This window comes from Phascolarctos cinereus, unplaced genomic scaffold (genome assembly GCF_003287225.1).
Source record: "Phascolarctos cinereus isolate Bilbo 61053 unplaced genomic scaffold, phaCin_HiC Scaffold_4;HRSCAF=312, whole genome shotgun sequence".
Taxonomy (NCBI): domain Eukaryota; kingdom Metazoa; phylum Chordata; class Mammalia; order Diprotodontia; family Phascolarctidae; genus Phascolarctos; species Phascolarctos cinereus.
Genome location: NW_027555847.1, coordinates 133,976,429 through 134,000,111, shown reverse-complemented (window position 1 = coordinate 134,000,111; position 23,683 = coordinate 133,976,429). Strand labels below are relative to the sequence as shown.

The 23,683-nt window shown below is 40.8% G+C and overlaps 1 protein-coding gene and 1 long non-coding RNA gene across 5 annotated transcripts in view; one reads left to right on the top strand and one right to left on the bottom strand.

Annotated features, from left to right (window-relative positions):
• WDR90 (WD repeat domain 90) overlaps positions 1 to 23,683 on the top strand; it is a 57,403-nt gene that overhangs the window by 27,749 nt on the left and 5,971 nt on the right. For all 4 annotated transcript variants that reach the window (XM_078152608.1, XM_078152607.1, XM_021006788.2 and 1 more), the window contains 11 exons: positions 351 to 512; positions 1,284 to 1,381; positions 2,848 to 2,950; positions 4,851 to 4,972; positions 7,032 to 7,191; positions 7,822 to 8,012; positions 8,238 to 8,406; positions 11,558 to 11,669; positions 15,202 to 15,373; positions 15,970 to 16,092; positions 16,693 to 16,867. In XM_078152608.1, the coding sequence (XP_078008734.1) occupies positions 351 to 512; positions 1,284 to 1,381; positions 2,848 to 2,950; positions 4,851 to 4,972; positions 7,032 to 7,191; positions 7,822 to 8,012; positions 8,238 to 8,406; positions 11,558 to 11,669; positions 15,202 to 15,373; positions 15,970 to 16,092; positions 16,693 to 16,867 (1,587 nt within the window). The remainder of the gene's footprint in view (positions 1 to 350; positions 513 to 1,283; positions 1,382 to 2,847; positions 2,951 to 4,850; positions 4,973 to 7,031; positions 7,192 to 7,821; positions 8,013 to 8,237; positions 8,407 to 11,557; positions 11,670 to 15,201; positions 15,374 to 15,969; positions 16,093 to 16,692; positions 16,868 to 23,683) is intronic.
• LOC110221994 (uncharacterized) lies at positions 14,497 to 23,678 on the bottom strand. Its single transcript, XR_002328267.2, has 3 exons — positions 23,595 to 23,678; positions 17,375 to 17,410; positions 14,497 to 14,655 (listed from the first exon to the last, which is right to left on the bottom strand). It is a non-coding gene; the product is annotated as an uncharacterized LOC110221994 (long non-coding RNA).

Genomic DNA, 23,683 nt, shown 5'->3' with positions numbered 1-23,683 from the left:
GGCCCTGAAGTCAGGAGGACCTGAGTTCAAATCCGGCCTCAGATGAAATACTTGACACTTACTAGCTGTGTGACCCTGGGCAAGTCATTTAACCCCAATTGCCTAAAAATTTAAAAAAGTAAAAAAAAAAAAAAAGAAAATATTTAAAACAAAAAAACCATGTTTATCTAAAAGTAGGTTATGATCTGATTGTATCTCATTCAACTTCCATCTCTGTTTTCAGATATATTTGTGGTGAATGTGGTGGTGGTCCACACCTGTCTTAGACCATCTGTGGTTCTCCTGTAGTTAGGGGTATGTGTGTGTGTAAAAAGCCTCTGCTTGTGTTTATTTGACCTCTTCTTTTACAGATGTTTTTTCAGAGTCTGATGATGAAGGAACCTGTTTAAAGACCCGTATCATGGGGTTGACTCAGAAAGCCCCAGACCCGTCTGTCCATGTTGAGAAGAAAGTAGATGGGAATGCAGGTGGCCCTGAGAAGACCAAATTAGGTCAGCGATGTTCAGACTTAGGTAAGCTCAGCATTCTTCTAGTCTGTAGGGGACCTTCATTCTCCCTTTTTTCTGTTTTATGGGAAGTGATGGAATGGCTCCGAAACACATTGTGGCTGGCAATAATTGGAATTTGTTATCTAATTAGTGTGTCAATTATCTGTCACATCATGGTGTGGTAGAAAGATTGCTGGATTTTGAGTCAGAAGACCTGTGCTCAGGTGTCTGTCACTTAGTAGCTATATGACTGTAGTCAATACAGACTCTCTGAGCCTCAGTTTTTTTACCTATAAAATGGGGGAAATAATCCTTCAATCAAAAAGTGCTATAGAAGAGTGAGTTACCATTATTATCCTGGTCTTTTGCTTCTCTTGCTTTCCTTTTGGCCACATTGGTGTATGTTACCACCATATAGATTGAAGGTGTCAAACTTCACTACAAAACTCCAGGTGCTACTGGAAACAGATTAAAATATCTTTGGAAAATGTTTAACAAAATAAAAATACAACACAATATATAGATAATGTTAATTTGTAGTTTTCTAAATCTATTGACTGTGGTCCGAAGGGATCTGTTTCTATTTGAGTTTGATACCTCTGGTATAGATCACTCCAGTATCACTGATGGTGATTTTTATGGGTCCTCAGTACCAGGTCTCAGATTTTCCAAGTGAAGGACAAAAAAGAAATTTTCCAGTTAAAGATTATTTTCCTTGGGGGGTTGGGGGATGAAGGGTGATTGAGAGAGAATGGCCAGACTTTGATCCTGTACCTACTCTTTGTCCTTTGGCAGATACTGGCAATGGCAGGATTGTGGAACCCCACAACAATGTTCGCCCTGATTCCTACAAACATTTTATTGCTCGTTTCAAAGCATCTACCCTTCCCAAGGTAACTTGGCAAGGGATGGGGGTGGGAGTGGGGGTCCCATGTGAAGGGATAGAGGCCCAGAGAAGTTAAATGATTTGCTAGGGTCACACACTATGTTATTAATTGAACTGAATTTCCTGTTATCCTTCCTGTTAAAACCATATTACCTTTTACACACCTTCAGGTCAGCTGTGTTTCCATTTCCCTCACCCCCACGTCCATTCTGTCACGAAGTCCTTCTAATTCTACTTCTGTAGTATCTCTTGATTCTTTCCCTTCCTTCCCACTTCTGCCACTCCTTTAGGCCACGTCTTTATCACCTCTTTCTAGCCTACTGTCATAGGCTCCTCGATGGTGTTCTGGTCTTTGGTTCTTTCCCTCCTCCAATTCAGTATTCATACCCAACCATTTCCTTTAATTTTCCTAATGATCAGAGTTATCATTAGGATATCTGATATAACATATCGGAGTTATGTATTGCTCTTTGTTCAAAAACTTTCAAGGATTTCCCTTAGCATATTGACTAAAGTTTATGCTCCTTAGCCTGTCCTTCAAGACCTTTCACCATCTGCTTCCAACTTACCTTTCCAGCTTTATCTTACTTTAATCCTCTTCATAAACTTCAAACTCTAGCTAAACTTATTGTTTATTAACTTTTTAAAAAAGTTTTATACATGCTTTTTTAATTTTAGTTATTTCCTGACATACAGTCCCCTCCCCCAGCCCATATACAACCCTCCCTTGTAATGAACAAAAACAGATAAGCAAAACTTGTGGACGCATCAGCTGTGCTGGATAGCATAGACAGTGATTCCACACTAGTAGTTCCTCCAGTCTCTACCAAGAGGAAGGCCCCTCCTTGTTTCTTGAACTTATCATGCCTTCTCTTGCCCAGAGCCTTTACTTTACCATATCCTGCAGCTGGAATGGACTCTTCTTTACCTCAACTCTACCTATTATCCATCTAGCAAACATAAATTAAAGGCTTATGTTATGAATGTACTGTACTGGGTGCAAAAGAATGTATAAAGGCACGTGAGACATGGTTCCTACCCTCTGTTAAATTGCTTTCTTTCCTACAAGGACTAACTCTGCTGACACTTCTCTGGAGTCTTCCCTTGTTCCCCACAGTTCGATGTAATCTTTCTGTCTTTGAATCTTTTACTTGCCATTTTTTCTAGTTTGTAGTAATTGTGATCTCTGTACCTGTCTTACTTACCCTTATAGACCGTAAACTTTTTGGGAGCAGGAACTGTGTCTTAGTTTCATCTTTGCGCCTTCCTGGCACATAAAGCCCATGTAGCAGGAGCTTAATAAATATTTGTTGGATGTGCATGAGTTTGTGCGTATATGATAACAGGGAAGAGGAGGGTGTGTGTGTGTGTGTGTGTGTGTGTGTGTGTGTGTGTGTGTGTACTCATTTGCCTGAAATACAATAGGTCTTGTATATAGTATGTCTTGTAAATGTGATATTTGTTTTCTTTCAGAAAATCACCTTCCCAGAAAACAACTGTGAGCATTTGAGGCTGAAAGCTGTTGTGGGTTATAATGGAAACGGAAGGGGAAACATGGTCTGGAGACCAGATACAGGTAGGGCCCGGCTTAGGAAAAAATGGACCTGGTCTTAGGAAATTGGAAGTAAGGGAAAGATATCACAAGTCTAGTCTAGGTGTCCTGAACTCAGTTTGGTGCTAAAGAACTAAAGAGTACTAACTGGTAGCTGTTGAGGAATTAATGCATTGGAAGTCTCTTTCCCAATATAATCTCATATTGTCAACTGCCCAGGATTTTTTGTGACTTAAATATGTCGAAGCTTTTTGAAACTAACATGACTACATGGTCCTGATCGTTCCAGTTCAATACACTTATTCTGAATTTTAAAAATATTTTATTGATGTCTTTTTCTGTCATCTTCATTTCTGCATATATTGTATATATTCTTCCTTCTTCCCCTCCTAAGTGAACCATCCCTTGTAATGAAGAATAAAAAAGAGGGAAAAAAAGCAGCCCAGCAAAACTACCAACATATTAACCAATATACTGACAGTATGTATATTTGATGTTCCATGCCTATAGGCTGCCCACCTCTCCAAAGGGAGAAAGGTTCATTTATTTTTATTCTCCTCCAGGGTCAGGCTTGGCCATTAGAATTATGTAGCATTTAGTTTCAGAGTTCGGGGCTTTTTCCATTTATGTGGTTTCAGTCATTGGTTCTGTTTACTTTTCATCAGTTCATATAACTCTTGGCACATTTCTCTGAATTCTGTTCATAGTTGTCATTTCTTATGGCACAGTGTTCCATTACATTCCCATATTTCATTTTACTCAGCCGTTCCCCAATCAGTTAATACCTATTTTGTTTCCATTTCTTTCTTACTGCAAAAAGTGTTGTGATGAATATTTTAGTGTACATGGGGCCTTTCTGTCCTTGACCTCCTTAGGGCATATGCCTAGCAGGGATCTCAGGGTCAAAGAGTATGGATCTTTTAGTCACTTTCTTAGCATAATCCCAAATTGCTTTGTACAATAGATTGACCAAGTCACAGCTCTGCTATACAGTGTACTGGTGTACACTGTTAGAGGTGCTGTACTTCTTTCTCCACAGGGCCTCCAACATTGGCTTTTCTCATTTTTGCCAGTTTTCTAGGTGTGAAATTAAACCTCAGAGTTGTTTTTTATTTGTATTTCTCTTATTAATGATTTGAAGCAATCTTTCATATCGTTGTTAATAATTTGTAATTCTTCATTTGAGAATTGTTTGTTTATATCTTTTGACCACCGACCATTAGAGAACGGTACTGGTCATTCATGTTTGTCATATTTACTTTATATCTTGTATGTCAGATCCTTGTCAGAGATGTCTGATGCAAAGATATTCCCACAATCAACAGCTTTCTTATCCTAGTTGCATTGATTTGATTCATGAAAAAGCTTTTCCATTCCATGTAATTTACATCATCTATTTTATCTTTTGTGATCTCCTCTATCCCTTATTTGGTAAAGAACTCTCCCTTTAGCTATTGCTGTGAAAGTGTACCCCAGATTTTTGAGGAAGTGACTATGTTAGAGGCAGGGTGGTGTAATGAATAAAGTGCTGTACTTGGAGTCAGAAAGACCCAGATACAAATCCCACCTCTGACACTCACTTGCTACATCTCCATGGCCAAGTTGCTTAACTTATCAGTTTCCTCCTCTGTGAAATAGAGATAATGGTGAAGGGGATAATAGCATCAACCTCCCCTTGCTGTTGTGAAACTGAAATGAGATAGGTAAAGAGCTTTGCAAACTTTAAAGTGCTACGTAAGTATTATTATTTGATGACCTTTTGTAATTTCTGGGGAATTCTGTGGATTTGACAAGACTGAGCTGTTGTGCACCTTTAGGAAATCTTTTAAAATTAAATTTAAGGTAGATAGGGAGCCCTTTCCTCTGAACTTAGTCGCTGTGCTCTCTAGTAATGCTTTTCCTGTTTTGCTGTCCCTCCATACAGGCTTTTTTGCATATACCTGTGGATGTGTGATTGTAGTGGAAGACCTGCACTCTGGTTCCCAGCAGCACTGGCTGGGCCACCCCGAGGAAATCTCAACTTTAGCTGTCAGACACGATGCCCAGGTACCTATGTCTGAGAGTCTGCAACCTCAACTGAACTCCTCAAAGCCACAACTAGACTTAGTCTTGCCAAAATTTTCTTTATTTACTATAAGCCAGCATGACTCTCCAGGGAAAGCTTGACCCCTGTTCCCATCTAAGTCCAGATTCTTCACAAAGTGGTTGCCATACTGCCTGTGCAGAATGTTTAGGATGTGTCTGGTCCTTCTCTGTTGTCAGAAAGTCTAGCAATAATTACAAACAGGAAGAAAGACAACAGTGGTAGCCCAGCTCTCTCCTGAGGAAGCATGATGGCTAACCAGATGGAAGAGGCCAGGTCTAGCTTGAGGGTCACTGTGTCATGGGGAGGAGCACTGGCTTTAGAGTTGTAAGATTTTGGTTCCCAGCCCTCTCACTTACTAGCCACATGACTATGGACAAGCTATGTCACCTCTCTGCTCCTCAGTTTCCTCATCTGTGAAACAGGGATAACTTTTCACTGCCCACGTCACAGGATGGTTGTGGGAAGTATGTTTTGTGAATTATAACGTGATTAATAAGTGTGAACTATTATCATTTTTAGATAATTAGATAAGAAGAAAGGCCAAATTAGGCTTGTGAATTCAACAGATTTAGACATTTATTAAGTTCACTAGGGATACAAAGGTTTTAAAGTGACACAGTCCCTGCTTCAAGCAGATTACATTCTATTGGATGGGAGGGTGGCCGAGGTGAGGTTTGTAGATACAACACGTGCAGATGTATCACATTCTTTTATAATAAAGAAAATCTTAGCTGGGATGGGATTTGGAGTTTGATATGAGTACTCTATCAATCTACAAACATTTATTAAATAACATTTATTAAGTGTCATGTGTCTGAGGTTGGATTTGAACTCAGGTCCTCCTGATTCCAAGGCCAGAGCTCTATCCACTGTGTCACCTAGCTGTCCCTCCTTTTTTTGGGGGGGGGCAAGTGGGGTTAAGTGACTTGCCCACGGTCACACAGCTAGTAAGTGTCAAGTGTTTGGTCTGAGGCCGGATTTGAACTCAGGTCCTCCTGACTTCAGGGCTGGTGCTCTTTCCACTGCACCACCTAGCTGCCCCCCTCCTTTTGTTTTTTGAGAAGCAGCTCAGACACCATCTACTGAATAAAGCCTTTCCTTATTCCCCCAACTGCTAGTGTCCTCCCATCTACACCACCGAGTGTATGTGTATGTATTCACACATACATATTTTTATATATTTGCATTTATTTGTTGTATATATTTTCATGTGTGCTTATTGCTTCCTTCATTAAAATGTAAACTCATTTCAGGAAGGAATTGTTTCATTCTTTTTACTTGCCCCAGCATTTAGAACAGTGCGTAGTGCATATTAAAACCTTAATAAGTATTTGTTGATTATTTGATTGAAATATTGACTCCCTCTTTGCAAGAGATTGTTTATATCTCATGCTCATTGTGAAAGACCCAGTTTCCACGAAAACCTGCAGAAAGTTATGATTTAGGGTTCAGACTACATACAACTTCTGCTTCCCACAAGGGTTACATTTCTCTCCCTACTTTAGGGAAATTGGTTGGGCACCATAGAAGGATAGGGTTAGAATAAGGTTAATTAATAGGTCAATAAACTGTATACTTCTCCTTTTTCATTGTATGTCTTCTGTTCTTATTTGTGTAAGTGCTGTTATCCAGGGCCTTTGTTTTTCTTTCCTGTCCCCTGAATTTATTTTGCTTCTAATTGGTGCAGTTACCAGAGAGAAGATGAAGAGGTAAATCTCAAATCAGTGAATTTCACCACTTAGTAGCAATTTGTTTTTGCACATAGTGTTTTTTGAACCTGTTAGCAGAGATAGTGAAGTTGGTGCCATTTATAGATTAACTGTGGGTTAAAATTCCTTTCTGTTTTTCCTGTATCCCCATGGATATGTATAATAGTGTGAATTCTAACTGACATGTGTGTTTGTGCCCTGACATTATATCTTTCAAAGTCTGTTACTTACTGGACAAAGAAGAGGTTGGTCTATTGGATAGCGCCTGTAATGAGGTTTTTTGTTTGTTTGTTTGTTTTTTGTTTACCAGGTCCTTGCTTCTGCCTCAGGCTGGGGGAATAAGAGCTCTCGTTGTCAAATCCGAATCTGGGATGTGCCAGAGGGGACTTGCCGCAAGGTTCTGTTTCATCATGAGACTGAGGTGCAAGCCATGGCGTATTCACATAATGATCGACTTTTCATCACTCTGGGTTAGTAGCAAGGATATCCAGAGTTCAAGCCCAGCTTCTTGTCTTTTAACATTTGGCCAAGGGTAATATGAAATTATCGCTTAAGAAATGACCAAAAAAAAAGATTTATTTCATTCACTGATTGTCTTTTGGGTGTAGGGGTGGGCTGAGAAAAAAATTGTATTTGTAAGGGCAGCTAGGTGCCACAGTGGATAGAGCGCTGGCCTTGGAGTCAGGAGGACCTGAGTTCAAATCCAGCCTCAGACATATCATACTTACTAGCTGTGTGACCCTGGGCAAGCCACTTAACCCCGATTGCCTTACTGAAAAAAAACCCCCAAAAAAACAAAAAAAGAAAAGAAAAAAATTGTATTTGTTTATGGGGACCTCACCTGTAGTGTTTCTTCCCTGGCCTCTTCTAATAGCAAACGGTCTGGCTTAAAGTCCATCTTTGGCAAACTAGAGACTTCTAGATACCATCCTACAATCCAATCTAATTCAGCAAGCCCTCATTAAATGCTTTACAGTATATGCAATCTGACCATGTCACTGTGTTAGATGCCAGGTTTGCAAAGACAAGCCAAAAACACATTGTCTGCCTTCAAAGAGTTTATATACTGGGGACTTTGAGTTCTAACATCTGACTTGCAGGGGATTACAGCGACCGCACCATTGCCCTCTGGAATGCCTTCACCTATGAACTGATGTCCTCCACCCGATTAATGGAGCCGGTTCATGAAGTGGCATTTAATCCTTTTAGTGCTAATGAGCTTGCTTGTGTGGGCCAGGGAGCTATCACCTTCTGGCTCGTGAAGCACTGGGGAGCTGACATCAACCTCCAGGTATCATAGAGTCTTTTACCCCCTTCTTTTCTGACAGGTCAGGGAGTGATTGCTTGGGGTAACCTTCTGGTATTCAGAGGCTGTGGGTGGTTGTGGAACGTTGTTTGCCCCTGCTTTCTCCTAGTTTTTCATGAGTACCAGCATTCACCTTTTCTGATAAAATACCCACAATCAAACCTCATCACAATCCGTAACATCAGTTGATGTTTCTTATCTTTGGGTCAGGTCCACAGAGTTCCTGTTCCTGAGGAAATAGGACCAGTAGAACTGACATCAATTTGCTACAGCATCATCCCCTTACTCTACAGTGGCACCAACACTGGACAGATCTGTGTCTGGGACATAGGCACCAACCGTTGTTTTATGACCTGGGAGGCTGATGAGGGTGAGATTGGTGAGTAGATACAATGTGAAACCTGCTTAGAGCTAGTTATTATTCCACATGAAGCAAGAAAAGCTTGCCCTCTGTTCAGTTGCTTCTGGGATTGTTACTGGTAGTGGACTTTATTTCATTTTCCACCTGATTTTTCTGACTAAATGAATGAATGAATGAAGCATTTATTAAGTTCTGGCTATATGCCAAGCACTGGATGAAGTAGGCTCTGTTAGGAGCAAGTGTTAAACCTTGGAGATACAAATAGAAAAGTTAGATAGTCCCTGCTTCTCAAGGAGCTCACAGTTGATGGAGGAGACAGCATCTACAGAAAGTTTCAGCTGCAAATGCAACAGAAAGGTTCTGTGGCCCATCAGGCCTGATGGCAAAGCAGATGGTGATGCCTCTTCTTCAGTTTCATTTCCATTGACAGAATCATACTTTTTTGTTTTTTTTTTTACTTAATTTACTTTTAGTTTTCAACATTCACACCCATACGCTTTTGAGTTTTAAATTTTCTTCTCCTCCTTCCCTGCCTCCCTTCCCAAGATGGCGTGTAATCTGTTATAAGCTCTATATATACATTCCTATTAAACATATTCTCACATTAGTTATGTTGTAAAGAAGAATTAGAACTAATAGGAGGAACCATAAGAAAGAGGAAACAAAACAGAAGAAAAAAAAGAGCAAATAGTGTACTTCAAGTTACATTCAGACTCTATAGTTCTTTCTCTGGATGCGGACAGCATTTTCCATGATGAGCCTTTTGGAGGTATCTTAGATCCTTGCATTGCTGAGAAGAGCTAAGCTATCAAAGTTAGTGATCTCACAATGATCACACTTATTTCTGATGCTAAGCCCTTTAATGGTGCCAATGACTTTGGTGATAAGTACTTACTTTTTTGGGTCTTCAGTAACTGTGACTGCATCCCATGCAGGTACAGTTTCTAGGCTGTGTCTCCATGGAGGCTACCTCCCAGTGTGATGACTGAGGGGAGGCCATTGGTCTGGGAGGCCATGGCTGTTCCTGTGGCTCTTGGGTTCTGGGCCCTGGGCTACCCCCATCATGATCTGAGGGGAGATGATAGTCAGGGCGGTGATGGCCTGGGCATAACCCAAGAGATCTAGATCTGTGACTTACCTGAGGCTGTTTGAGGTTTCGAGCTTTTGGATCATTATTCAACCCAGAAAATTACCAAAGAGCATTCCAAAGATCCCTTCTAGCTTTCACATTCAATTCAATTCAACAAGCATTTATTAATCACCTATTACATGCAAAGCACTGTGCTAGGTCTTACAGCTACAAAGACAAAATGAAAAGTCGTCCAAAAGTTGTGGGAAAAATGTGAAAAACACGGCACAAATACTCATTGTCTTTTTTTAAAAATAAGTTTTTATTGATATCTTCTGTTTTTTACATCATATATCTCTAGTAGTCTTCCCCCTCCTACTCCCAGAGAGCCATCTTATATGACAAATGGTATTTTTTTTTTCTTGGCTAGGCAGTGGGGTTAAGTTTCTTGCCCAGGGTCACACAGCAAATAAGTATTATGTGTCTGAGGTCAGATGTGAACACAGGTCCTCCTGACTTCAGGGCCGGTTCTCTATCCACTGCGCCACCTAGCCACCCCTGATAAACAGTATTTTTTAAAGAGTCCAAAAACACGTGCGGTATATAACACCTGTGGACCTCCCAGCTCTATGAAGAGGGACGTTCAAGTCCTGTCTGATCTTCATAATTTTGTAGTTACTTTTGATTTTACGGTATGTCGTTGCTCTTTCCATTGACGTTGTTGTAATTACTGTGTGTGATGTTTTCTTGGCTCTGCTCACTTCACTCTGCATCAATTTATATAGGTCTTTTATGCTTCTTTGTATTCAACACATACATCATTTCTTTTTTTATTTTTAGTTTTCAACATTCACTTCCATAAGCTTTTGGGTTTTAAATTTTCTCCTCCTCTCTTCCTTCCCCCCACCCCAAGATGGCATGCAATCTGATTAGGCTCTACTTATACATTCATATTAAACATATTTTCACATTAGTTATGTTGTAAGGAAGAATTAGAACCAATGGGAATAACCATAAGAAAGAAGAAACAAAACAAAACAACAAAAGAGAAGGAGAGCAAATAGTATGCTTTGATCTGCATTCAGACTCCACTCTTTGGATATGGATAGCATTTTCCATCATGAGTCTTTTGGAGTTATCTTAGATCCTTGCATTGCTGGGAAGGGCTAAGTCTATCACAGTTGATCATTGCACAATGTGGCTGTTACTATGTACATTGTTCTCCTGGTTCCGCTCATTTCACTCAGCATCAGTCCATACAAGTCTTTCCAGGTTTTTTTGAAGTCTGCCTGCTCATCATTTCTTATAGCATGATAATATTCCATTACATTCATATACCACAACTTGTTCAGCCATTTTCCAACTGATGGGCAGCCCTTCAATTTCCAATTCTTGGCTGCCACAAAAAAGAGCTGCTATAAATAGTTTTATACATATTGGTCCTTTTCCTGTTTTTATGATCCCTTTGATGATACAGCCCTAGAAGTGGTATTGCTAGTTCAAAGGGTATGCACATTTTTATAGCCCTTCGGACATAGTTCCAAATTACTCTCCAGAATGGTTGGATCACATACATCCTGTCTTTCTTTTTTTTTTTTTTTTTTATTTTTGCTAGGCAGCAGAGTTAAGTGACTTGCCCAGGGTCACACAGCTAGTAAGTGTCAAGTATTTGGTCTGAGGCCAGATTTGAACTCAGGTCCTCTTGACTTCAGGGCTGGTGCTCTATCCACTGCACCACTTAGCTGCCCCACATACATCCTTTCTTACAGCACAATAATATTCCAGTACATTCATGTACCACAGTTCATTTAGCCGTTCCCCAGTTGATGGGCACCTGATTTGTTTCTAATTCTTTTGGGGACTTTTTTCTTATAAATGGTTTTCTTTGGGGTATAAGCCCAGAAATGGAATCTTTGGTTCAAAGGGTATGGTAGTTTTAGTCACCAACAATGTATTGGTGATATTGTCTATTCTAATGTCCTCCCAAGCTCTCCCAGTCTCTATATCCTAAGAGCCCTTTTAACAATAATATTCTATGGTTCTCTGGCCAGTTCAAGACCCAAATTGAGGAAATGGATTCATTTTTTCCTGATGTCCTAGGTGTGCTTCTGTGTTCTGGAAACCGGCTGGTCAGTGGCAGCAACACTAAGCGGATCCGCCTGTGGGCAGTGGGAGCAGTGCAGGAGTTGAGGATGAAGGGTTCCGGGGCAAGGTGAGATAGGTATCCTGAATACCAAATAGTCATTCATTCATTCAGTAAACATTTACTAATCACTGTGTACCAGGAACTGGACTAGGCACTAGATACCCATTACCAGCTGCTTCTTCCTGAGAAGAAGAGTCGATTTCAGGATTCCAGAGCTTGGGACTCAGTTGTCTGGCTGTCTCAGTATGTAGGATTGACCCAAATACTGTACTGCCACTTTGGCTCATGGGGTGTCTAGAGAAGGGCTATTAAATCATGTCTCTCTGAGTGATTCTGTGCTTCTCTTTCTGACTCACAGAATCAGCATTGTAGAGCTGGAAAGGATTTAGAGACCTTCAGAGCCAGCCTCAGATATACCTCATTTCATAACTTTCGTTTTTTCTTTTCTTTGAAAAAAATATCCGTTAACTATTTATCTTTTAGGATGTTCTTGTTCTTATAAATTTGAATCAATGAAAAAATGCTCCAAATCACTAATAATGAGAGAAATTCAAATTGAAACAACTTTTTTTTTTCCATTTCACACCTATCAGATTGGCAAAGATGACAAAAGGAAAATGATATTTGTTTGAGGGGCTTTGGGGAAACTGGTGCGGTAATAGACTGTTGCAGCTGTGAGTTGGTGCAGCAGATCTGAAAAGCAATATGGAATCATGCCTCCATAGTCACTAAAAAGTACATACCCTTTGACTCAGCATTTGACTAAAGGCTTGTACCCCGAAGAGAGCCAAGAAAGAGGAAAAGAAGCCCCGTTTACAAAAATGTTTATAGCAGCTCTTTTTTTTTTTTAGCATAGTATAGCACAGATCCACATTCTTCAGATACCTAGACATGGGGTCAGGACTGAGCTCCCTTCTCGTCCTCCACTACCCCTTGCCTTTGGCTGAGTGGCTGGATCCTCTGTATCTGAGCCCATGAAAGGGGACTGGCAAGTAAAGAGATATGGTTGGGAATGGGGGCCAGGTAGTTTATTGGGCTATAGTGATAGGATTCAGGTTAAGGAAATGAGTGGTCATGTTTGCGGAGAGGTGGGTAGGAAAGGGAACAATGAAGAGTATAGGACTGTTTCTCTGTCTTTGCCTGGGGACTGTGAAGTTAAAGAAAATGATGGTGCTTTGGGGAGTGCTGAGCCTTTCGATTTCCCGTTTTTGAAGAGCAGATCAATCTCCAAGTTTTTATTAAAGTGTCTACTATGTACCAGGAATTGTGCTAGGGGTACAAAGACAAGAATGAAATAGTCCTTGCCCTCTAGGAGCTTACATTCTGTAGGCAGAGAGACTAGGTACAACATGTGCACGTATAAGCTATAGATCTGGGAATTAAAAGAGTCTTCAGGGCAGCCTTCTTACTAGAACTTCCTGGAGTGAGAGTCTTACTTTTAGATTCCAGCTGTATTTCGAAAGGTAAATGCTTTACACCAGTTTCTCCAAATTCTGCTTCCTAGAAATCCTACAAATCTTTGTACAGAAAGAGGGAGCAGCTAGGATAGACCCAGAGGTCATCCCCCAGGGCAATGACTAAAGCCTGGTTACCTGGCTGAGTCTTCTCTGCATGATGTTCCATACTTTGGCATAGAATTCCTTTGGGTTGGTTTAGGGACTTAACTACCTGGGTAATTTATTTTTTGTGGTGTGCTTCTAACAATTGGCTCATTTAAAAACAAGTCCCTCCCCAAAAAATTTAAACTAAAATAAAATAAAAACAAGTCCCATTTTAGCATATGAAGCCTGTATTAAATGATTGACTCATTCATTCGCAGATATTTTGTCAGCACCTGTGCTGTGCTAGATGCTGGGAGATGCACAACGATAAATAAAACATGGTTCCTGCCCTAGAGAAGCTTCTGCTGTAATAGAAGTGATTAGATATTTAGACAGATAAAAGTAAACCAAATTAGAATATTACAAGTGCATAAGAGGAATGAATCTAAAGTGCTCAAAGATCACCTGAAGGAGAAATTGCTTCTAGCTAGGTGGTTATCAGGGAAGGCTTCATGGAGGATTTTTAGCTGATCCTTGAAAGTCTCTTCCTACTGTCTTAGGAACCCAGTACCCCTGTGACCTGCCTCTCCCTTGGCATAGGTAATCTCTTCCCAAATCAGAACTAAGAAGCTTTTATAATACCATGATTAAGATATGTTGCATGAGATAATAATAACGGCAGCTAATATTTATATAACTCTTTACTATGTGCCAGGTGCTGTGTTGAGCACTTTACAAATATTTTTGCATTTGATCCTTATGACAACCCTGTGAGGTAGGTGAAGTTATTATTAGCACTTTCCAGTTGAAGAAACTGAGGCAAACAGAGGTTAAGTGACTTGCCCAGGGTCACACAGCTAGGAGGTATCTGAGGTCACATTTGAACTCAGGTCTTTGTGACTGCAGGCCTGCACCAGCAGCTGAGTTTACAGCTTCTCATCACCACACTTTGAGGCTGCATTGGCGTGGGAAGCCCTGGGACACAGCCTGTTAAAGGCCCAGCTCCTGACTTTCTGCCTGTACATTGCTTCTCTCCAGGAATGGCTCAGAGCACATCTAGGGCTTACTGGCTCTGACTTGTCGTGACCCACACCACCTAACTATAACTCTCCTCTATACATTGGCTGGAATTATTCACTCTGTAGCAGGGGTTCCTAATCCAGGGGCTGTGAACTTGTTTTTAATAATATTTTTATAATTATATTTCAGTATAATTGGCTTCTTTTGTAATCCTTGGTATTTTATTTTGTGCACATGATTCTGAGAGGGGTCTGTAGACTTCACCAGACTGCCAAAGGAGTCCATGACACAAACAATGTTAAGAGCCCCTGCCCTTTAGTCACTGACCTGAATCAACTCTTCAGTCTCTTCCTCAAGGTCTCCATGCTTCTTTGACCACCTTTGTGCTCCTGTTAGCCTCTGCAAACACTTGGCAATTTTCTTCTTCTTTCCAGCTCCTTAGAACCAAAACACCCTCTATGATCCTTCCACTCCCAGGCCAGCCTGTCAACCTAAAAAGTGACCAAATATCACCTGTGTGGTACATGCTGACTTTGCTACAGGCCTATGAAGTCTGGAGTATTGAGTAGCTACATCTCCCTCTGCATGGCTGAATGTCCTTTGGGCACTGTGGCATGTCGAGCTCCTGACAAACAAGAGAACTAGCAGGTTGATAGGCAGAGATAGGAAGGGAGGACATTCTTGGCATAGAAGAGACTAGTAACAAAGACACAAATGGGGGGACTATACCTAGTCTAGTTTGGCTGAAGCATAAAATAATAGCAAGGAGGTAGTGTCAGATCAAGTAGGATCCACGATGTGTGTTGGAGGGAGCAGGTGGGGAGGGACACGGTTCTTGAATGCCAAGCGGCTGGGAAATTTGAGCTTCATCCTAAAAATTTTTGAGCGAGACATTGATCAAATTAGGCGTATTAGGCGTAACCAATATAATATCCATTAGTTCCTTCAGACCATTTGCTTCCATCTTTCCCATTATCTGTCCAGTTCCTTTTTTTTCCTGCCAGTTTGAAATTTCCAGACTTCTTGTTGCTCCTCAGGTCCAGCTCTGTCTTTATGGAACAAGAGATGACTCTGGATGGTGCTGTGGTCAGTGCCAGCTTCGATGATAGCTTGGAAATGGGCATTGTGGGCACAACTGCAGGCACACTGTGGTATGTCAACTGGGCTGAGAGGACCAGCATCCGCCTCATCAGTGGCCACAGAAACAAGGTAAAGAGTCAGAAGGCATGGTTAGGGTGTGCAGGTACTTTGTCAAGGCTCAGCATGTCACGTCAGCAGAGAAATTAATGTATTGCTAGTGCCGTGTCAGCCAAGAATGCATGAGCTGTCTTCCCCTACAGCCTTATTACAAACAGATTTATTCTTTACTGGGCTGCTGTCTCTGATCATGTCTTGTTCAAATGTAGGAGAAATGAAACTTGGAAGATGGGGTTTTATGTCATTTCGGAACTGCAGGGGAAAACTTTCCAAAGGGAAGGTTGCCAGATGAGACATTCACTTATCTACCTGAACTTCTTTGAGGCACCTCAGATGCTTTAAAAACACAATTCTGATTCATCTTCAAAGAGTATCTTTTATTTTATATGTGTCCCTACCATGACTATTAAGATGGTATTATCACATTGATTATTAATATAGTGTTTTCAGCACAACTGATTGACTGGCCTCACAGTTGTTAAAGAGGGGCAGGGCAGGGCACATGATGACAATCCAGTCCTTTGTAGTAGCTAAATTTCTCTCGTGTGTGAGAGAAAGGAGAACGTTCATGTATGCCACACCAGCATCTTCCTTCCCTGTTCTTGCAGGTGAATGAAGTGACCTTTAGTCCTACTGAGTCCCACTGTGCAACTTGTGGTGATGATGGCAGTGTGCGGGTGTGGTCCTTGACCATCATGGAGCTGGTGGTACAGTTCCAGGTGCTGAATCAGGTACTCTCAGGACAGAGCTAAGTGATGTCCATTCACATGGAACACACTCTCCTTGGAGCCAGGGACTCAGTGGATATTGGGGACCATCCCTCATCACAGGGTGCTAGAGCCCTAAGTTGGGAGTGTGCTCCAGCCCTGGGCTGCATTATTCTTCCCGAATCTTTTCTATGCCCCACACATGGCTTTTGAAGGGAAGGGTGAGCTGAGGCCCTACATCTTTCTACTCTTAGGGAGCCTGAAGAGATGGATTGCCTAAAGGGACTGAAATAGGAGGGTGGAGTAGTGGGTTGAAGCTAACAAGATGAAATTTAACAGGGGTAAATATAAAATTATATACTTCTAAAAGATTATCTGTGCAAGGACAGAATGGGAGAGACGTGGCTAGAAAGTAGTTTACGTGGGAAAGAGACCAGAGAGTCTTAATGTTTGCCAAATTACATCTCCCTTCTCTGTAGATATGGGGTGAAACACAGTGTGATGTAGCAGTCAGAAGAGCTTATTCTCTATTGTGGCTTAGACTGCATTAATGGAAGCAGAGTTTACATAGTAAAGGGAGTGATAGCTGGGGGCAGCCTGTCCATGCATGTCTCTTTCTCTTAGAGTTGTTTGTGTCTGGCCTGGAGTCCGTCGGCCAGCAGCAGAGCTGACCACCAGCAAGTGGTGGCAGGCTACAGTGATGGCACAATCCGTGTATTCAGCATTTCCCGGACAGAGATGGAGCTGAAGATGCACCCTCACCCAGTTGCACTGATGGCCATCTCCTTTTCTGTGGATGGTGAGGGTTAACCCAGTGTTTTCTCTGGGAATCAGGTTCTGGCTTCCTTGGGACTTCTGTCCTCCCCAGGTGGCAGTAAGCTTAGGAGAGCCCCCAGTCTGCTGAAGCTGAGTGGTAGCTTTCTCTGTGGTCTCTGTGGTCTTGGTAAGGATGAGGAAGAGCTGATGAAGTAGAACTCACCTCTCCAAATGGGTGTAAATATGGCAGAGTCAAAATGGTCCTGGGATCATGGCCGGGAGATGTTGGCTTCATCTCTGTTCTTTTCACCTATTAGCTAGATAGTCTCAGGCAAGTCACATAGCCTTCCTCAGCCTCACTTTTCTCTGCCCCTTCTGCCTCAGTGGTTGTGAAAAGAGTATGTTATGAGCTGTAAAGCACTAGGTAAATGTGAGTTAGGGCAGCTAGGTGGCACAATGGATAGAGTGCCAGGCCTGGAGTCAGGAAGATCTGAGTTCAAATCCAGCCTCTGACACTTACTAACTATATGATCCTGGGCAAGTCACTTACCCCTGTTTACCACAGTTTCCTCATCTGTAAAATGACCTGGAGAAGGAAATGGAAAATCATTTCAGTATCTTTGCCAAGGAAATCCCAAGTGGGGTCATACAGAGTTAGACACCACTAAAACAACATAACACAAAATGTGAGTTATTTATTATTAAATTACACTTTTTTTCAGGACTGTCTATAGTTATTTTCCCTCAGTATAGAGAATTTTTAACTTGTGTCTTTTCTAGTTAACTAATCTTGAATGTTCTTTGATTTCTTTCTTTCTTTGAGCTTCAGTTTACCTATCTATAAAATGAAATGAAGATGTTAACCTTTAAGCCTGTGTTTAATTTTATCCTCTTTCTGCCTACCCACCATCACAATTTCAAGGTATCATAGCAATCAGAATTTTAAAATACATCTAAGGAGCCTTAGTATTTTACGAGACTTAGTTTAATCATAGGAGCAGGGAGTGCTGTATGCCGACAGTCCTGTCTACTCTTCCCAGTAAACAGAGCTTTTTATTCCCTCCTTTGCTGTGATACATGTGACATTATTTCACCCAACCTCTCCTTACTGCATCATCGTACCATCCCACCCTCTCTTCCCTCCTTCCAAGTCCCTTTTTGTATGGACCCCTACTAGAAAGTAAGGGTAAACCCTATTAGCACACAGGCATCAAACCTTTTTGAAAAGAACATTTTATTTGTTTTAATCAGCCAATACCTTCTCAAACTCTCCCCACCCCTAAATGAGAACTCAGGAAAAACAAAACCCATTACAAACATATACCAAAACAACCAATCAAATAATCAGTTGATTAGTAATCAAAACAAATTTCCACATTGGCCATATCCAAAAAATATTTGTCTCATTCTGCATTCTGAGCCCTTCATCTCCATCAGGAGGTAGATATGTTTCATCATTAGTCCTCTAGGATCCTGGTTGGTTATTACCCTGATAAAAGTTCAGCACAGTAGTGTTCCATCACATTTATTGTATCATCATTTGTTCATCTGTTCCCCAATTTATGGGCACCCCGTCAGATTCCCATTCCTTGTCACCTCAAAAAGATCTATGGAGGTTATTTTTACTTCCTTTGCAATTGTTTTTGCTTAGCACTAATCCCTAATTCTGTCCTCCCTAAAATTCTCCCTCATTCCTTCTCTTTCATATTTCCCTGTTGAGTGAAATGTATTTCTGTACCCAACTGTTTGTGTGTGTGTGTATGTGTGTGTGTGTGTATGTGTGTGTGTGTGTATGTGTGTGTGTGTGTGTGTATTCCTGACATTGACTGGTTCAGATGAAGTGGTTTAAGTGTCAGCTGCTTCTCCACGCCCTGTCGTCCTTGTTTATATAAATTTCTACTTGTTGATCTTGATTATGCAAGATCATTTCCCCTAACCTTCCTTTCCTTTCTTCCAGAGTATATTCCTTTTCCCATTCTTTCCAACATTCCTAGACCTTCTGTGATTTATACTCCTTTGACCCTTGATGAAAATTGGGTTCAGAGGGGACACATGCATCATCTCTCCAGGTCAGAATGAAAGTAGTTTATGGTTGGTGTTCATTCAGATTTACCTTTTTATATTTCTCTTGACTCTTGTGTTGTTTGCACTTCAGAACTTTTAGGTAACTGATCTTTTCATCGGTAATGCTTACAAGTACTCTATTTCATTAAAAATCCATTTTTTCCCTTGTAAGATTATACTTAATTTTGCTGATTGTTATTCTTGTCTGTAAGCCTATATCCTTTACCTTCTGGAATGTTGTATTCCAAGTTCTCCACTCCTTTATAGTGATGGTTGCTAAATAGTGTGTGATCCTGAGTATGGCACTTTGGTATTACTTTAATTCTTTTTTTCTGGCTGCTTGCAGTATTTTTTCTTTGACTTGCAAGCTCTGGATTTTGGCTATGATGTTCCTGGGAGTTTTCATTTGGGAGTTTCTTTCAGGAAGTGACTGGTAGATTCTATTTCCACTTAGCCCTCTGGTTCTAAGAGCTCTGGGCAGTTTTCTTTTTAAGATATCTTAAAATATTATATCTAGGCTACTTTATTAATCATGATATTCAGATAATCCAGTGATTCTTAAATTATTTTCTTCTGTTTTCCAGATCATTTGTTTTTGCTATGAGATACCCTACATTTTCTTCTATTTTTTTTTTCAGTCTTTGGTTTAAAATTTCTTGTTTCATGGAGACTTTGGCTCATATTTGGTCCACTCTAATTTTCAGGAAGTTTGTTGCTTAGGCAAGATTTTGTACCCATTGTGCTAAGCTATTAATTCCCTTTCCAGTTCTTTCTTCCATTGCTTTCATTTCTTTTCTAATATCTTCCTCAAATGTTATCATTTTATTTATAAAAACATTTTTTACTTTTTTTTTTGAAAGACTTTGCTTCATCTTCCAGGAATTTTAGTTAAGTTTGTGCCCAACCTGTGTTTTTCTTTGAAGCATTGCTTGTAGATGTCTTGGAGTCATTCTTGTCTTCTGTGTCTTGAGCAATCTTGCCACCATAATACTTCATTATGATGGCATTCTTTTTTTGTTTGCCCATTCTTCAGCCTACTTCCTGACTTCAAACTTGCTTTTCCTTTTTTTTTTTTTTTTGGTAGAAGCATTTTATTTACACAACTGAAAGCAATTAGATGTTCAAAAGCAGCGTACAATTAAAGAGAAATCAAACCAAATAGTTTATCATGTATTGTCTTCTTTACAATTAAAACAAAAGATTTTCTACTTTCAGAAAAAAAGTCAACAAAATAGGCCATTACATTTTCTTTCTCCATAATAAGGTAAAATGACTACAAGAAATCCAGTTGAAATGGGAAAAATTGAATGGTTGCTTGCACACGTTCATTCAAAAAGGCATTAGGAAAGTGGACTAAATGGACAAATACTACTTGCTGTTTTTTTATTTTCTCAGTTTTCATTTAGAAACAATACCAGACTAGTTCCAACAATGGCACTATCACATTCCCCGTCATTTACTGGCCATGTTTGCCTCATGTTTAAGGCTCGGCTCTGCCACATTTCTGGAGGCAAGGTCTGGGCTGGTCCTGTTGCTTTCTTGAGATATTAAGTATTGTGTTATTTTAGAATCTCCGGGACAGTTGGGGGATCTGTAAGGTTTCATTGCTCCTAATGTGGTGTGATCCAGGGCAAAGTCTGATCACTGGCCCCCTGGTCTCAGTTCTGTAAGGTCCTGACCTAGGTTTGAGTCTCGGCAAGAGCTCTGCCCCTCTCAACCGCTGGGAAACTATTTGTTCAGAGTGGTAGAATTATAGGTTCCCCTTTAGTCGGGGAGTCCTGCCTCAGTTATTTCTCTGCAGGCCGGGCTATGTATTGAAAGTGAGACTCTGTTCCGAGTCTGGGTCCTAAGTCAAACTTCTTCTGCTTGCACCTGTGCTTCCTCCTTTCTTCATATACCACTCAGGGCCTCCCTGCATCACTTTGCACTGGTCCCTTTCTCTCTCTGCCCTGGATTTGTGACCCAGAACTGGGTGGTGGTCCACAAAGCTGCTAATTGGTGCCTGTCCCCATGGTAGTGTTTCTGTATGGGTCTGGGGGTTGCCAGTGTGGGACATCTTTTTGCCATCCTCTTCCTGAGTGCTGGAGTGTACATGGGCTTCACGTATTGTTTGCTTCTGGTCTGACCAGTGTTCACAGTCCTCCCTCTGTGTCTCCAAGCTGGGCTAGATGAAGGACTCACTGATTTTTTTCTAAATTTCCCCATCAAAATTTGATCTGGTTCATTTTCTAGATCTGTTTGGAGGAGTTTGTATCCCTCTGCTATCTTGGCTCTGCCTTTAGTATTAATTCTGAAGATTAATATTATACAGTTTCCACTCCCCCACCCCCTTTTACATTCCATCTTCCCTTTATCTCCTAGCAGTAGCTAAAATTTCTTTTTTAAAAATTAGTGCTGTCTTTTGTTTTTATCTCATATTTTTCAGTGTGTATCTCTCCCTTCCTCTCTTTCCAGAGATCCACCTTTTTTAATAAATAATTAAGGGGGGGGGGGCAGTGCAGTAAAGTAAAGTGTTGGCCAAACTCTGATATTATATGTGGCATTTCACCTGTATAGTCCCCTACTTCTGCAAAGAAAGGAGGGAGGTACAGCCTCAGGAGGCATCTCCTCTTTGTGGCCAGACCTAACTTTTATAATTTCACAGCGTTCGCGTTCATTTGTTCTGTTACTGCTTTTCCCGTTTACCTCGTTGTAGTCATATAAACTGTTTTCCTGTTTCTGATGACTTTTCAAGAGTTGGTGTAAGTCTTAAGCTGTAGTTCTTAGTTAGCCTCTTTGTCCTCTCATCCATCCCAGTTCCCAGGTAACCATTTCTTCAGAATGTTACCCTATTCCCTACCAAGCAAGGGTTGGGAGAGGAATGGAAGACCAGCCTTCAAGCTTCTTTGAAGTCATGCCATGTGTGATCATGCTTTGTGTCTTTGACCTGAGCTGCTTCGCACCCAGGCTTGTCTCACTCAGAAGTTTAACCCCTAGGTCACAGTAACAGAGTGGGTGGGACCACATCACTCAGTCCATTTCAGCTAGCATTTGTTAAGTGCCCACAGTGTCCTAGTTACTGAACAAGGAAAGGTGAAACCTTCTCTGCTCTCAAGGAGCTGATGTTATAAGGGTAGGAAACAGCTCCTACACAAAGAAGTAAATGTAAAATGTAGATGAAGTTCTTTGGGGGGCCGGAAGGAGACAGTAACTCCTGGAAATATCATGTAGTCACTGGCACTTGAGCTGAGCCTTACAGAAGACAGAATCAAGGCAGGATAGTCTAATATATATGGAAGGGAGGTGGAGGGCCTGCCAGTGAAAAGGGATGGAGGTAGGAGGTATAATGTTGGGCACAGAGAACATCAAAAAGGCCAGTTTGGCTGGAAAATAGTGCACAAAAGGGAATAAATCTAGAAAGATAGGTGAGGCCGTGAGTGATGGACAGAGGAGTTTGTATCTTATCCTAAAGGAAATAGGGAGCTGCTGAAAATTCCCAAGGAGGAGAGGGAATGGTCAGACCTGTGCTGTAGGACTATTTGGCAGCAATAAATCGGAGAGGAGAGTGGGCAAGGACAACAGTTAGAACGCTGTGGCCAACTGAGTCCGTCGTGAAAAGCTACATTAGTGTCCTCAGATAACTCCTCCCTTTTTCTCTTCAGTGGAATTGTTTCTCCGTGCCTTGAGAATTTGATTCTTGAGAGATTCTCTTCCTTCCTGAGCTAACTTCCTCTGAGAATTTTTTAAGTCATGAGATTTGACCTGTCCCTTTTCAGAGCTTTGTTAAATCTACTCTTTGGGAATCTACAGTGCATGTGTTCTCCTACCACAAATTCTAAGATGCAATAGTAACTTCTTTCCAAGGTGCCCATCATTTTCGCCCCAGCAAGGTTCTCTGACTTCTGAACACACACACTTTCTACCGCATTATCCGTCATACATACTTTTGTCTAATCATCCACCTTTTGGAAATGTCTTAGTTTTTCATTTGCTTTAAGAAGTATTTTATAATGGCCCCACTGTTTTGTAGAGACACCTCTAGTTTCTTGATATTTCATTGAACTATTTTGTGAATAAGTATCATGTCTTATGAGTTTATAAAGTTGTTTACTTTCTGCCCATGAAAAGATTTTTTTTCCTGGATTTATTTTTTACTTGGCAGAAGTTATGAGAAACTTTTTCTCCCTAAGTTAAAACAGGCTTTTAATGCATGTTGGTATCTTGGTCTTCTTCCTACATTAATAAAATGATATATTTTTCTGAAGCTAAAGGTCACTGGCACTCTGGGGGAATAATTTAAACAAGCAGTTTCAGGGTACAGATGAGTTAGCCATCATTTCACAAGAACATTCCATTCTCCAACCATTGAACTTATATGATGTGTACCACATTATGATTCTATCAAACAAGAAATTTACTTTTAAAAAATGACAAGTGAAACTTTTATAACTCATGATTAAATAAAAATCAGATAAGCCCAATCTACCAACAAATTCAGTAGTTTAAAAAAGACCCAAAACTTTTTACTCTCCAAATTACTACTCATTTTAAATGAGACTATATGCAGCTCTTTCCAAGTTTCCTGTTGTGGGACTGTGCATTTCTCTGCAGTCCCTGGTAACACAATAGGAGCATTCTAGTCCTTGATCAGACTTTTGAATGTCCACTCAAATCTCATTTTGTGACCTCTGCCTCCACTTCAGCCTTCTTCTGGGCTCTCACATTACCTTGGGTCTTCTCTAAGTTTCACATGCATTTCTCCTCCATCCTCTTCTAGTTCTTCCCAGTCTTCAGTTTCTCTGCTTGTCACAGTTGG